Source organism: Grus americana, chromosome 25 (genome assembly GCF_028858705.1).
Source record: "Grus americana isolate bGruAme1 chromosome 25, bGruAme1.mat, whole genome shotgun sequence".
Lineage (NCBI taxonomy): Eukaryota > Metazoa > Chordata > Aves > Gruiformes > Gruidae > Grus > Grus americana.
Window position 1 is genome coordinate 5,168,796 of NC_072876.1, and position 12,584 is coordinate 5,181,379.

The 12,584-nt window shown below is 58.8% G+C and overlaps 1 protein-coding gene across 2 annotated transcripts; it reads left to right on the top strand.

Annotated features, from left to right (window-relative positions):
* Positions 1-1,451: 1,451 nt before the first annotated feature.
* On the top strand, positions 1,452-6,822 carry RAB7B (RAB7B, member RAS oncogene family). Of its 2 annotated transcripts, XR_008574165.1 has the most exons (7): positions 1,452-1,794; positions 2,869-2,930; positions 3,067-3,193; positions 3,485-3,700; positions 4,099-4,224; positions 4,728-5,252; positions 6,739-6,822. XR_008574165.1 is itself a non-coding variant. In XM_054803869.1 (6 exons), exons 1-6 carry the CDS (start codon positions 1,621-1,623, stop codon positions 4,806-4,808), a joined length of 786 nt encoding a protein of 261 aa, XP_054659844.1. In that variant the 5' UTR covers positions 1,452-1,620; the 3' UTR covers positions 4,809-5,457. The 2 variants fall into 2 exon arrangements, 1 of the variants encoding a protein (XP_054659844.1); XM_054803869.1 differs by lacking the exon at positions 6,739-6,822 and having other exon boundaries at positions 4,728-5,457.
* Positions 6,823-12,584: the final 5,762 nt, after the last annotated feature.

The window sequence follows — 12,584 nt, forward strand, 5'->3', positions numbered from 1 at the left end:
AGCAGTAAAGAAAGAAAATCCCTTTTCTTGTGAAATCAAACAAACGCTGGAGCTGGTGCTGAGCTCGGGCTGAGCACCCTGATGGGTACAGCCCCTCCTGACCAAAAGCAGAAGTGGCTGTGGGCATTGGCTGTAGCAATGCAACCACAAACCCCATCTCCACCAGCGTGGAGAGGCATCGATCATCTGACCGGGTGAGCAACCTTCAGCCCACCAGGCTTGGAGGGACACGTGGAGAGGAACGAGGGCAGAAGTAGTCGGGGGGGGAGGTTGGACAACGAAGTCTCACTGCAAGGGCAAAGGTGAAGCAGCACGATGAAAATAGGCTGAAAACAGGGATTAGGAGAAACCTGCTTCAAGGAAACATCAGCCTTTTACCCACCGCTGGTGAGAATTGGCTCAGGTTCTTCTCCTGCCTCATCCCAGCTCCTCCCTGCACTTGCCCTGTGGGGGGAAAAAACAGATTTTTCTGGCCAGACAGGTCCCAAAATTACACTTGGGAAGGAGGAGGAGGGTTTGTCCTGCTGAGTGCAGTGATCTTCCCTGAGATCCCATAAGAGATGTCTACAGGAAAAAATAATCTGCAAAAATGAGGGCAGCCAGTGGAAAAGCAAAAGCCAGTGGCCTCAGAGGGACCCTGCGTCCCCGGGCAGGGAGGGTGTTGTTCATGGTGAGGGAGCTGGGAGGGTTCACAGATGAGGGGGACACCCCACTTCCAGTGCAAACCCCAAAGCCTATTGAATGTTTGGCAAAGGCTCGGGACCTGCCCTTGCACGCTGGGGAGCACAGCTCTGCCTTTGCAGCCACGGCTGAGCGGGTTTTCCCATGCCAAAGAGCCCTGACGCTTGCGGAGATGGCCAGAGGCTTCCTCGGTTGCTCCATGGTGGCAGCCAAGATCCCCAAAATCCCACTTGCTGGCTTAACACATCCTCCTCCAGGAGATGCCACCGGCTCTGGTTACTGGGGTTCCCATCCTGACATAGTCCCCTCTTTTTAGGGTCCTGGCACTGGCCGTGGGTGCTGGGTGGGAGTCCGTAAGGACTGGGGTTTGCAGGGATGCGGCACGGCGTACCAAGGGGCTGCAAATGCTCCTGCTTCCCTCCCTGCCCCTCTCCTCCTGCCTGCAAAAGGAGACAAAACCACACAGAGCCCCCAGCCCCCACAAAGGGACCCCCACCCATCTGCTCCCCCCCTCTCTGCCAGGCTGAGCCCCCAGCCCCACCTCCACTGCCGCCGTCCCCCCGCTGTACCCGGCCCCCGAAGCCGCTTATCCCGTCCCACACTATCGGAGCTGCCTGAGCAAAGTCCGCAGTGGCTCCCACGGGCACAGGGGATGCTGCCGATAGCCCCGCTGGGCTTTTGTTCTCAGCCCAGCAGGAACGCAGATGAGGGGTCCCCGGGAGGTGGGTACAGGGTACCAGGGGATCCTGAGCAAGAGGAGAGGCCAAAAGTCAATCCCAAACCCCAGCAGATGGGGGGAACCTTGTTCTCTTTCCCCTGTCAGACCCTGAGCCGGGGAGCGCTCGGCAGAGCCTGGAGCCGATGGAAACGCCGTGACATCCCAGCACCCATCCGTGGCTGCTCCGCGGGCTCCGGCAGGATCTCAGCCCCTTTCTGCTGATGTCACGGCGCGGGGCCCCACAGCCGCCTTCCCCCGGCTGTGGGCAGGCGGGAATCAGTGCCGGGGACGGCCGCCCTTTCCTGGATCCTCCTCTCTCGCCTCTTCCCTCCCCGGGACGCCGACTGGAACGGAGCCGAGAGCCTTGGCCGCCTGGCAGACGGATGCCCTGGCAGGTGAGTGCACTGCTCTCCGGCCCCTCTGGCCCCTGAGGCTGCGGCTGAGGCCGTGGCTGAGCAGGGGACCCCCAGAGCAACAGCCGGCAGGCAAAAAGGTTGGGAAACTCCATTTTCAGTTTTGCGCCTGGCCTTGGAGAAAACTGTCTGGTGCCGGCAAAAGGACTGGAAAGTTTGTGCATGCTGAGAAATGAGGCTCTGCCTGTGCCAAGGATGGGCACAGAGGGGCTGGCAGAGGGGGTGCGGGAGAGCCTGGACCCCACGGCTGAGAGCCGCCCTGGCAGGGGCGAGGTGCCAAGGGGGAACGGCGCAGGGCTGGCCAGCGCATCGGGAAAAAATGCAGAGATGAGGCTGTCAGTGTTTCCATCCGCGCCTTGGCCGGTTCCGTGCCTGACGCTGCTGCAGGAACGGAGCTGCTGAGACCACCGGAGGATGCTTGTCCCCGCCTGGGGAGGGGGTTTGCTGGAGGTGCTCAGGGGATGGCCAGGCACAGAGCACGCGGGGACACCAGGACATGTTGGGGGTGCAGCCTGCAGGGAGCCTTTCAGGGTGCTCCCAGGCTGGGTGGCATCCCTGGGCTGTACTTGGGGCACCCAGGAAAGTCCAGCCAGCCACAGTCTTCTTTAATAAATGTAATTTTCCCCAGGAGCCCGGTGTGTGCCAGGTTTAGGGGGAGGGATTGCACTTTAGAAGGAGAGGGAGAGGCAGGGAAGGTGCTCACAGCAGCTTCTAATGGTGATGGTTTGGTGCAGCGCAGTGGCGTGTCTGGACGTGCACCAGCACCTTGGGAGTCGGTCCTGGGCGGTGGCGTGGGCTGGGCTCGGCACGGGAATTTCTGCCGACACCAACACCGGGACGCGAGTGCAGCAGGGTGCTGGCACGGCACAGACACGGTGCTGGCACGGTGCTGGCACGGTGCGGACACGGCAGTGTCCGGGGCCGTGGGACAGCCGGGGTGGGGGTGAGGAGAGGCTGTGGGGAGCAGCGGCTGCTCCCACACCTCTGCCAGTGTTGTGGGGCTCGCCAGGAGCCGGTCCCATTTCCGCAGCCAGGTGACCCCCTCTTGTCCCACAGGGCCTGTCCATGGATGCCAGCAAGAAGGTGGATCTGAAGATAATTATCATAGGAGCTCTGGGGTAAGGAGCGGTGCCAGGGATGGGAGGGAAGCCCCACGTGTGCGCTGGCCCAGGAGCCAGTGGGTGTGCAGCCCCCATCCTTCCTGCGACCAACCCCTTGAGCAAATCCTCACCCGCGTCCCTTCCCTCCCACCAGCGTGGGCAAAACCTCCCTCCTGCACCAATACGTGCACAAGACGTTTTACGAAGACTACCGCACCACGCTGGGTGCCAGCATCCTCACCAAAGTCCTCATGGTGGACAACACTCCCCTGAAACTGCAGGTGAGCGGGGCTGGGACTGCCTGGGGTGCCCACCCCGATCCCACGGGCACATGTGTCCCACCATATCCTGCTGTCCCCAAATGCCTACTGGTGTCATGAGTTGGGGGGCTGCATTTGCAGAACCTGATTTCCAGCAGCCCTGAGCATCCATGAATGATATCGAAGTCCCACACAAGTTTTGGGGGCTTGGCACTCCCTGGAACTGGTCCCCTGAGCTTAACGGAGCACAGGGCTGCAAACACCCATGCTGCTCGTGTCGTGTGTCTGTACCTGTGCCCTTCTCTGCCCTAGATCTGGGACACAGGGGGACAGGAGCGATTCCGGTCCATGGTGTCGACCTTTTACAAAGGTTCGGATGGCTGCATGCTGGCCTTCGACGTGACAGACAGAGAGTCCTTTGAGTCCCTAGACAACTGGAGAGACGACTTCCTGGAGAAGGTCATTCCAAGGGAGCAAGATTTCCCCATGGTCGTGCTGGGGAACAAAATAGACATCTGCGATCGGCAGGTAAGGGTGGAGGAGAGAGAGCAGGGTGTGTGGGTTGGGATGCTTTAGTGCCCCAACAGCTTACGGGCGCTGATCCTTCGCCTGCAGAACCAGCCTTCTTCCAATGCTCACATGAAAACCAGGGCTCCCAGGCACGGAGCTGCTGGGCACCCAGTGCTGCCGCCTCCCCCATGCCTCTCAGAGGGTGTAAGCAGCATCCCCCCCGCTGCCCTTCGCAGCAGAGACTGTCCCCATGGAAGACAGCAGGAATTAAGCATCTGAGCTGCCTGCAGTACCAGCACCCTGCCCTCACCCAGCAGTGTGTGGCTGGGCGAGGAGGGTCCCCTCCGCCACCTCTCCAGCAGCTACGGGCAGCTCTGCGCAGGGCTGCGTTGGGGCTCCATCCTCCTTTCCCGCAGGTACCCAAGGAGATTGCCTCAGCCTGGTGCAAGGAGAAAGACATCCCTTATTTCGAAGTCAGCGCCAAGAACAACATCAACGTTGCAGAGGCTTTTGAGACCCTTGCAAAGCAGGCGTTAACAACGGTGAGCATCGCTGCTGCACCAAGCCTGGGCCGGCAGCAGGGATTCAGGTGGGAGCCGGACTCAGCCGCTCCCCGGAGCTGATCCGACCCACCCTCTGATGCAGAATATCTGCTATTTATATTTATAATAGATCTCATATTTATAGTGTGTAGGAGAACCCCAGGAAGGGAAACACATCAGTGTTTGATTTCTTAAAATAGATCTAAAACAAGTTAGAAAAGAATGAGAATTGCTATTTCTCTTTGCCTGCGGTGACGGAACGGGGCGTGCGGCACCGAACAGCGCGCCAGCACTGTCCTCTAGTGGCCATCCCACGGGGACCTTCGTGTCCCCGTGCCATGCAAACAGGGTGACCCCGCTCCTCGGCTGAGCCGGGCGGCTTTTCCCTGGATTTTGTTTTTAATCACAAATCAGGACTAAACCTGCGCTCCCCAGTCCTTTGGTCCGCTCAGGCTGACTCTGACCTAACATCTCTCACCCTTTCTCTTCTCTGTTTTTTCCAGCATAAAGGGATTTTTGAGAGTTATTTAACCGACTCCATCAAACTCACTCCCAACGACAAGCCCAAGAAGAGCTGCTGCTGATCCCGGGGACGCTGCCTTGCTCCGGGCTGTCCTACGCAAGCACGGCCCAGCCGAGCACCCCACGATGCCCAAGGCTGGAGCCCTGCCTGGGGGTCCGTGCCCCCCACCCACCCCAGCCCGGCCGCAGAGGCTGGCCAAGCCAGGACACAGGACAGCCACTGCTCGACACGCCGGGGCCAGCTGGCTGAGCATCCCGGGGCTTGCTGCTTCCCACGGCTCCGGAGCTGCTCTCCCAACCCAGCAGCCTCCCAAACCACCGCTGTGTCACGGTGGCCCCATCCCCCTCGATCTGCTGCCGTGTGGCACCCGAGCGGGCGATCGCCCTGCGGTGACGGTGCCAGGGAGCCAGGCAGTGCTTCTCATGGCTTTTCAGAGACCTTGGCCTGGCAGGTCACCCTTCCCGGCACAGGAACTGGTGGCCCCGTGGTGCTCATGGTGCTCATGGTGTGTATGGGCTGTCCTGGGGGGAGGAGTGGGGCTGGTGACCACGGCACAGGTCTGAGAGCAGCCAGGTCCCCTCTTGGGGTCAGCCGCTGTGGATGTAACTGGTCCGTGCCTCAGTTTCCCCTGCTGTCATGCACCCCCCCCATCAAACACCCTCCACCTCCCGCCTCACTGGTGAGGATCCTCAGTAAAGCACTTTGACAAGGATTCTTTTTTTTTAAAAAGGAAATTAAATATTTCATTTTTATTTATATATATGTGTTGCAAAATGCTCCTGTGGCCCAGCAGCAGGAGGACGGGGTGGGGGCCTCGGGCTCTTGCGCTGTCCCATGGGCCATGCTCCAGACTTCCCTCCAGCAAGGCCAGCAGCTCTGAGCCTGCACCAGCTTCTCGGGGCAGGGGGATGCATTTTGGGGCTGCATTTTTTTTTTCCAGTGCAAATTTTGGGTCAGGGGAGAGAGGAGGCGTCTGGGGCATCGTGCAAAGGGGGTGCATGGCGGTGGCGTGGGGGCCTGGCTGGGGCGGCTGTCGGCAGAGGGAGCCCACTGGGAGCCGAGCCAAGCACCCGCTTCTCTTCTTGCATCCATCCTGCTCCGGCTCTGGCACCTTCAAGAAGCTGCGTCGAGGCACAGGCTGGGCCTGGCTGGTGAGGTGGCCATGGCCACCCTGTGCCACCTTCCCTGCGGCCTTGGGAGTCACATCCCTGGGGCTGCAGCGCTCTGCTCGCTGCAGAGCCAGAGTGCTGGATGGATGTGGGGAGACCCCCCAGCCGGGCACCCTGCCCCGTAGGTCTCCGTGGGACCTCCCGTCCTCTCGCCACCCTCCTCCAGACACATCCACGCCGACCACAGAGCTTCGCAGGATCCGTGGGGGCTCTGCCCTGGCATCGTCCAGACCTTTCTATGAGCAGCAGCCCCATCGTGGCTGTTACCCACCCAGCACCACCGAGCTGTGGCACCAGCTGGGGACAGCACCCGTCCGTGGCAGTGGCAGGGCATGGGGCCAGCGGGTGCGTGCGGGCAGGGTGAAACCCGAGTGAGGGCTCGGTGGGGGTGCGGGGGGCCGCAGTGCTGTAATGAGACTGCCGGTCTCCAGAGAAGCACGTAGAGATGTTCCCACCCCCCTCCTTACGCAATGCTCAGCCTGTTTATTTGGGCACCAAGCCGGGAGAGGATTTGTCCCTCAATATTGGGAGGAGAGGGTCATTAACTATTCCCTCCCCGAGCCCTTTCCCCCCATATCCCCGAGGCAACTGGACAACGGCAGCTCCCCAGTGCCCGCTGGCACAGCCCCAGCCCCCGGGCAGGCTCCGCAGCCTGTCCAGAGCCCCCCTTGTGCCCGGCATCGCCCGCGGGATGCAGCCCCCATCCCGGCACAGGGCTGAGCATCAGCCAGCGCGCTCGGCCAGGTCTGTTTGGACGGCGGGTGCTAAGCACTGTCCGTGTCAATAGCGATATTGTTTCTAATTATACCCTTTCTCCAGCAGCTCGCAGTGCTGGAGGTGGATGCAAACTTGATCCATTTTATTCCAGCAAGCAACAACTTGGACACCCAGAGCTGAGCAGGTCACACAAACACGGTCAGCAGAGCAGGTGCTCCCTCGGCCGGGGCTGACCAGCCGCTGGCGTGTGCCCAGGGCTACTGTGGGTGCTGAAGCCCGGGAGCAGCAGGAGCCAGAGCCAGGTGGGAGCTGCAGATTTGGCTCGGGGTCCACCTGCAGACCGGGCTGCCCCGGCCAGGCACGGCCAGGAGCACGTCGCAGCACCCAGTCGAGCTGGGGTCAGACCTTCGACCGCAGGCGCAGCACGCTCCAGAGCCCTTGTTCAGGCTCTGAGACTCTGGGCTTGGACTGAGGGGGATGGAGAACAGCGGGGCCCGAGCACTTTGTGTGGCCACAGAGCATCAGTCCAGACACAGTAATTAAGACTGCACAGGAGACTGCAACCCTGGGAGCTGGCAGGATCTGTAACGGCATCACCACCCTATAGAGACCCCGCCTAACACACCTTGCAGATGTGCAGCACCACGTTGGAGCCGATTGTGGCCATCAAGCTTTTCCTCTCCCTCATCCCTCATGGGCAGGAGCACCGGCATGGTCCTGCCGGGCTGGCAGCCCCGGAGTGGTTGGGGTCGCCTCCAGGAAGACCGGGAGACTGAATGGCGAGGCACCACGCCAGGCAGGATGCTGGCAGGAGGGCCCAGAGGTGCTAAGCTGGTAATACTAACCCACGGCCGAAACGTGATAAAGGACGGGGGGAGGTTTGCAACGCATGGGATTAACAAGGTCAGCTCAAGATTTTCTCAGGGTGAAAATCAAAAGGAAAAATATTTGCCTTGTGTGACTCAGTGAGTTCCTGTGCAGCCAGCGGTACCAGCTCACCCCGGCGGAGAGCCTGGCCCGTGGCAATAGTCAAGAAACCAAATCAACCTGAGCTCTCGCTCTCCCACTGTCCTACCCCACGCTGCCGTATTAAATAAGTCAAAGATACTTTCCAGCCGTGATGCTGGGCTCTGCTCTTTGTGCTTCGCTCAGCTCGGCCAGCACAGCCAGGCTGCACCTCTGCCTTCGCAGGTTTTGATTCACAGATTGAAACTATGCAGAAAAATCAGTAAACCCCCAGCCTGAGGATGCTGATCACCAAATGGAAACCATTCCTACCCTGTTGGCACGTACGGCAGAGCTGCCCTCGGTATTTGCAGAATTAGCACCTGACGCTAAATCCTTGACTCCCAGCTGCAGTTTCCTTCAGTGCTTGAGGTTTAATCACTCCTAACAGCTCTTCCACCCTCCGCCATCCCATGTGCTCTAAAAATGCAGTGTACGCTCCGTGTTATCTCGTGGAACCAGACTGGTTGAGTTCTGACCGGTTCCAGGTGTGGGAGTCTGGTTAGAGCCTGTGGATTTGCATCGCAAACTGCCTCTTTGCAGGGCTGACAGGCAGCGGCTGCTCCGCAGCTCCCTGCCTGCAAACACGTCCCAGCAGCCCAGAGACAGGCAGCAGTGTCCATCCGCCCCAGCCTGCGGCACCTGGGATGGGTGGGATTCAGTTCTCTTACTCAACTCGTGATAGTTAAAATAAAGTAGCTTAAAATCTGCAAAGCAGATTTAAAGAAATCAAGTTTTCCCGTTCTCAGGAAGACCTGTTAACCTGCAGCTGGGATTGAGAGTAACACAGCGGTTTCAGCCACTTCAAGATGTTAGTCTTAAAAGCAAACACGATAAACCCCAGCGGTTCAAAGTTACAGGTAACCTTTCAAGAGCTTCAAACATGAAAAACAAAATCATGGCATCAAGCACAGCCTTACCTCTGCCCTCTAGTGCCCCCGGGCAGCAGGTATGCGACTGCATCTGCAGGGTGTCAGCTCGCTTTTTTGCAGGCTATGTGTGCCGTGCTTGGACGTGCCTGGTCCCTCACGTGTGCGGCAGCACCAGCCCTGTGCCGGGCACCACTCACTCATTAATGAAGGCTTCGGCGTCGTGGCATGGCACGCGGCTGGGTGCGGAGCAACGCCGGAGCATCCCGCTGCGCACTGGCACCTCTTGTTCTGCCGTACGCGAGCGCTGCCGATGCTATTAATTATTTGAATGACTATGCTTTGTTTCCTCGATCACTGCCCCATTATTCCACCTCAACTGACCAGCAGTGAGCCCGTTGTGGGTGACACTCATGGGCTTTGTGTCACTGTGCCCCCCCTCCCCGTGACTGCCAGGGACGCACAATCGGCCCCTGCTTGAAACGCAGGCAGGCGGGAGCAGACGCCGTCCCCTCACCCTCTGCTTCATTTTCCACCTATTTGCAGCAAATATTGATGCTTCTCCTTCAAACCCATCACGCGGAGCTTTAGTTACTGCGTCCCGGCTGCAGCAAGCGTCCACGTACGGGGTCGTGCGGGGCCGCAGGGCTCTGCCCGGCCCCAGGGACTGCGAGCAGCGGGGCTGGGGGACACGGCAGGTCTGCGAGCTGGCACGTAGAGAGGATTAGGGGCTGTGGCCAGTCCCCCTGTCAGCTAAGGTACATGCTGAAGTCAGCAGCGAGCCTGAGCCTCAGGCGTCCTTCCCGCTGCGTGCGGGACAGCAGCAAAGTGCAATCTGCTGCCAGCCGTCTGCTGGGATGGGCAGGTTTGCTCCGGCCAGCCTGGCACGGGGCTGCACCGTGGTCCTGTAGAGCACTGGCTACGGCAGTGTTCCGCTTGGAGGGCTTCCCACCCCGCATTGCAGTTGATATGCATTTTGCAAAGCCCTCCAGAAAAGCTGAGTGCTGTGGAGAGGGTCCCGTGCACAGGCCAGACCTATGGGCAGGGCACGGGCAGGAGTAACAGCAGCAAAAGCAACTCGGAGAAATCCGGGAAGGACTGGTTTCACCAGGGTGGGACTGCTCCCTGCGCAAAGGGCCAGCCCAAGGCCAGGCACGGGCTCATCGGCCCTGTGCCGCAGTGGCGGGCAGCTCGGCGGTGACCGAGGCAGGGCCAAGCGTGCAGTGGTGCTCACCACGGGCGGATGTGGACCTTTGCGCAGGGGTGGACATTGTCTTCGCTAAGGAGTTTCGGTGCTATCTGCATCTGGAGAGCGGGAGCAGCTTCAGCCTCCCGCTGATGTGTACCTGCTGCCTGACGAGGGGCTCACTGCCCCCAAACTCCCTTGCTTTTGGCTTGAGACTGGCCAGACTCTGTCCTGCATGAACGAGCAGCTCCTCAGAGCGTGAACAGATGTGAACCATGGTGACTTGCAACCTTTCCCTCACGTTGACCAAAGGGAAAGTGCACAGACATAGCTCTTGCTGTGCTGGCTGAGCACCATTGGCTCTTGCAAAGCACAGCCTGCACGGGGCCACCAGCATCCCTGGGGACGCGGCCAGACCAGAGCAGGAGCCAGGATGTATGAACCAGGGCTGCAGCCTCCCTCCGAGCCCCAGGCGAGGTGCAGGGCAGGGAACTGAGCTCCTGCCAGATTTCAGCCAGGCACTGCATCCCTCTGGCCTGAAATGATTTATTTAGCTTTAAATGCCCACTGACCACCAATTTTTTCGAGGCAGACTGGCAGCTCGAGCTGGCTCCTACCCTCGTGCCACCAGCGCGCGGCCATCGGTGCAGCATGGCAACACCGTGCCTAAAACTTCTGAAAAATGCAAAGCAGGCTGCCGGTTCTTTCATCTACAGGCTGGATCTTGATCTCTCGAACCAGGGCACAGGACCTTCATGCAGCCATCCTCACTTTAAACACCTGAGTACTTCTGAAGATATTGACCTCAGAGCCCTGAACAATGAGATGGATGATTTCAAGGCTTATCTCCCATCACTGAGCTTGGAGCATTTTGGCCCTAATGAGTTGCCCAAGGCCACATAGCAGGCAGGGTCCTACCATCGGATGGCTCCTGCCGCAGGGACCACGTTTGCTTTTACCCACCCCCACCCCACCCCCCACCCCCCACCCCGGCTCCCGCGGCTTCCCCGGCTTTGCACCGCCTGGCACAAACGCTGGCGTAAAGGAGGGAGAAGCAGCATGTTGCTGAGCTTCTCCCAAGCTCCTCCACACATCTTCCCATGCTTTTTGGGGGGAAGATTCCTCTTCTCTTTTTTCTTTTCTTTTCTTTTCTTTTCTTTTCTTTTCTTTTCTTTTCTTTTCTTTTCTTTTCTTTTCTTTTCTTTTCTTTTCTTTTCTTTTCTTTTCTTTTCTTTTCTTTTTTTCTTTTCTTTTTTTTCTTTTCTTTTCTTTTCTTTTCTTTTCTTTTCTTTTCTTTTCTTTTCTTTTCTTTTCTTTTCTTTTCTTTTCTTTTCTTTTCTTTTCTTTTCTTTTCTTTTCTTTTCTTTTCTTTTCTTTTCTTTTCCTCTTCTCTTCCTTTCCTTTCCTTTCCTTTCCTTTCCTTTCCTTTCCTTTCCTTTCCTTAATTGGAAAACCTCCCTTTACTGGAATTCAATTGTTTGTGCAAAAAAAGCCTCATTTCATTGACTTTCCTAATTCACAGAGTGGGCAGAAAGCCCCGAGGGGGGAAGCAATGCGCAGTGGGGGGAGGCAGAGCCCAGAGCCATCCCCGAGCCCGGATTCCAGGCGAGCGGGATCCCCCTCACTGCAGCCCGCGGGCTGGGGGCGATCCTGCCGCCGGTGAGGGCCCCCCCCGCCACGGAGCTCCTGCAACGCCGTGCATTTTTGTCTGAAGGTGTGGGCTGGGGCTGCTCCCCACCCAGCCCTGGGAGCAGCTCGCCCCGCCGCTGAGCACTGTTGGTGTTTCTGGGCCTTGGGCAGACCTTGCTGAGCACTTGCGTGTTCCCCTGGAGAAGGCAGCTATCTTGCACCTATTCTACAAATAAGATAACAGCCCTGGCTCAAGGTCACCGGAGGCAGAGCTGGGAAGAGGGCCATCAGGAGAGTGCCGTCCAGCCTCAGCACTTTGCCGAGGACAAACAGCCCAGCGTCTGCCACGCACAGCCCACGTCTGCTCCACGAAGCTCTCTGGGGGCTGCCTCTGTGCTGGGCAGGGTCTTCTCGGGGGCGATGCTTGCTTTGGAGGCCCTTGCTGTGCTCCAGAGGGAGATCAGTGTCGGTGGGGTTGTCTCTAACCAACAGAATGTGCTCTGCTCCCCAAGCCAGGATGTCTCACGCTGCAAAGCCTTTAATTTGGGGATGCACTTGCACGGTGCACTCCTGGCAGCCCTGCTGTTGTGGACCAGGGCTCTCCTGTAAGGAGGTCTCTCTCCGAAGACAAGGACAAGCACCATATGTGATAGCACTTGCTCGATAGACACGCACAGGGGACACGGTCTCATCAGGAGGCTACCCCTTCCCTTGCCTTTGGAGATGTTCCTGCAGGGCTAAGGCGGGTTGTAAAGGCCGTGAGCAGAGGAGACACAGCAGTTCCCTCGGTAGATAACCAGAAAGCCTCTCTGTAGTGCCTCTCCCCTGCTCCAAGTTCACACCACAAAATAAACTGCATGAAACGTCCACGTGGTGCTGAGCCATAGGGGCAGCTTTGAACCTCCCGACGCCTTTCTGCATTCTACCTTTTATTTTGGTGCTGTAAATACTCCTGCTGTCTCCCTCTAGGACATTGCATTCCTCATTCCTCCACGGACAAAGCCGTTGACCCCTGTGCTAGCCGGTGAGACCAACCGTGTGTCCCAGCAGCGAAGGGGGAAGCGTTAAAAGTTGGCGGTTCCCTTTCAAGCGAGACCTGTGTCTCCATCGCCTGGCACCGTGGAGCCAGCGGCTTGGCCACGTCTGCCAGCGAGAGCGTGGCGTCCGGCCCAGGCCCAGGAGCTGCATTCCTGGGCGAGAAGGAAACGACGATAACCAGCCCTGGGAATCTCACCGCTCCAGCCAGGCTCCGTGCGGTGACA

Excerpts from the sequence above, each read along its gene's own strand:
- RAB7B (XM_054803869.1), top strand. The coding sequence starts at position 1,621 with ATGTCACGGCGCGGGGCCCCACAGCCGCCTTCCCCCGGCTGTGGGCAG. Across the intron at positions 3,701-4,098 it reads TAGACATCTGCGATCGGCAG|GTACCCAAGGAGATTGCCTC; the intron begins GTAAGGGTGGAG and ends CCTTTCCCGCAG. Across the intron at positions 4,225-4,727 it reads CAAAGCAGGCGTTAACAACG|CATAAAGGGATTTTTGAGAG; the intron begins GTGAGCATCGCT and ends TGTTTTTTCCAG.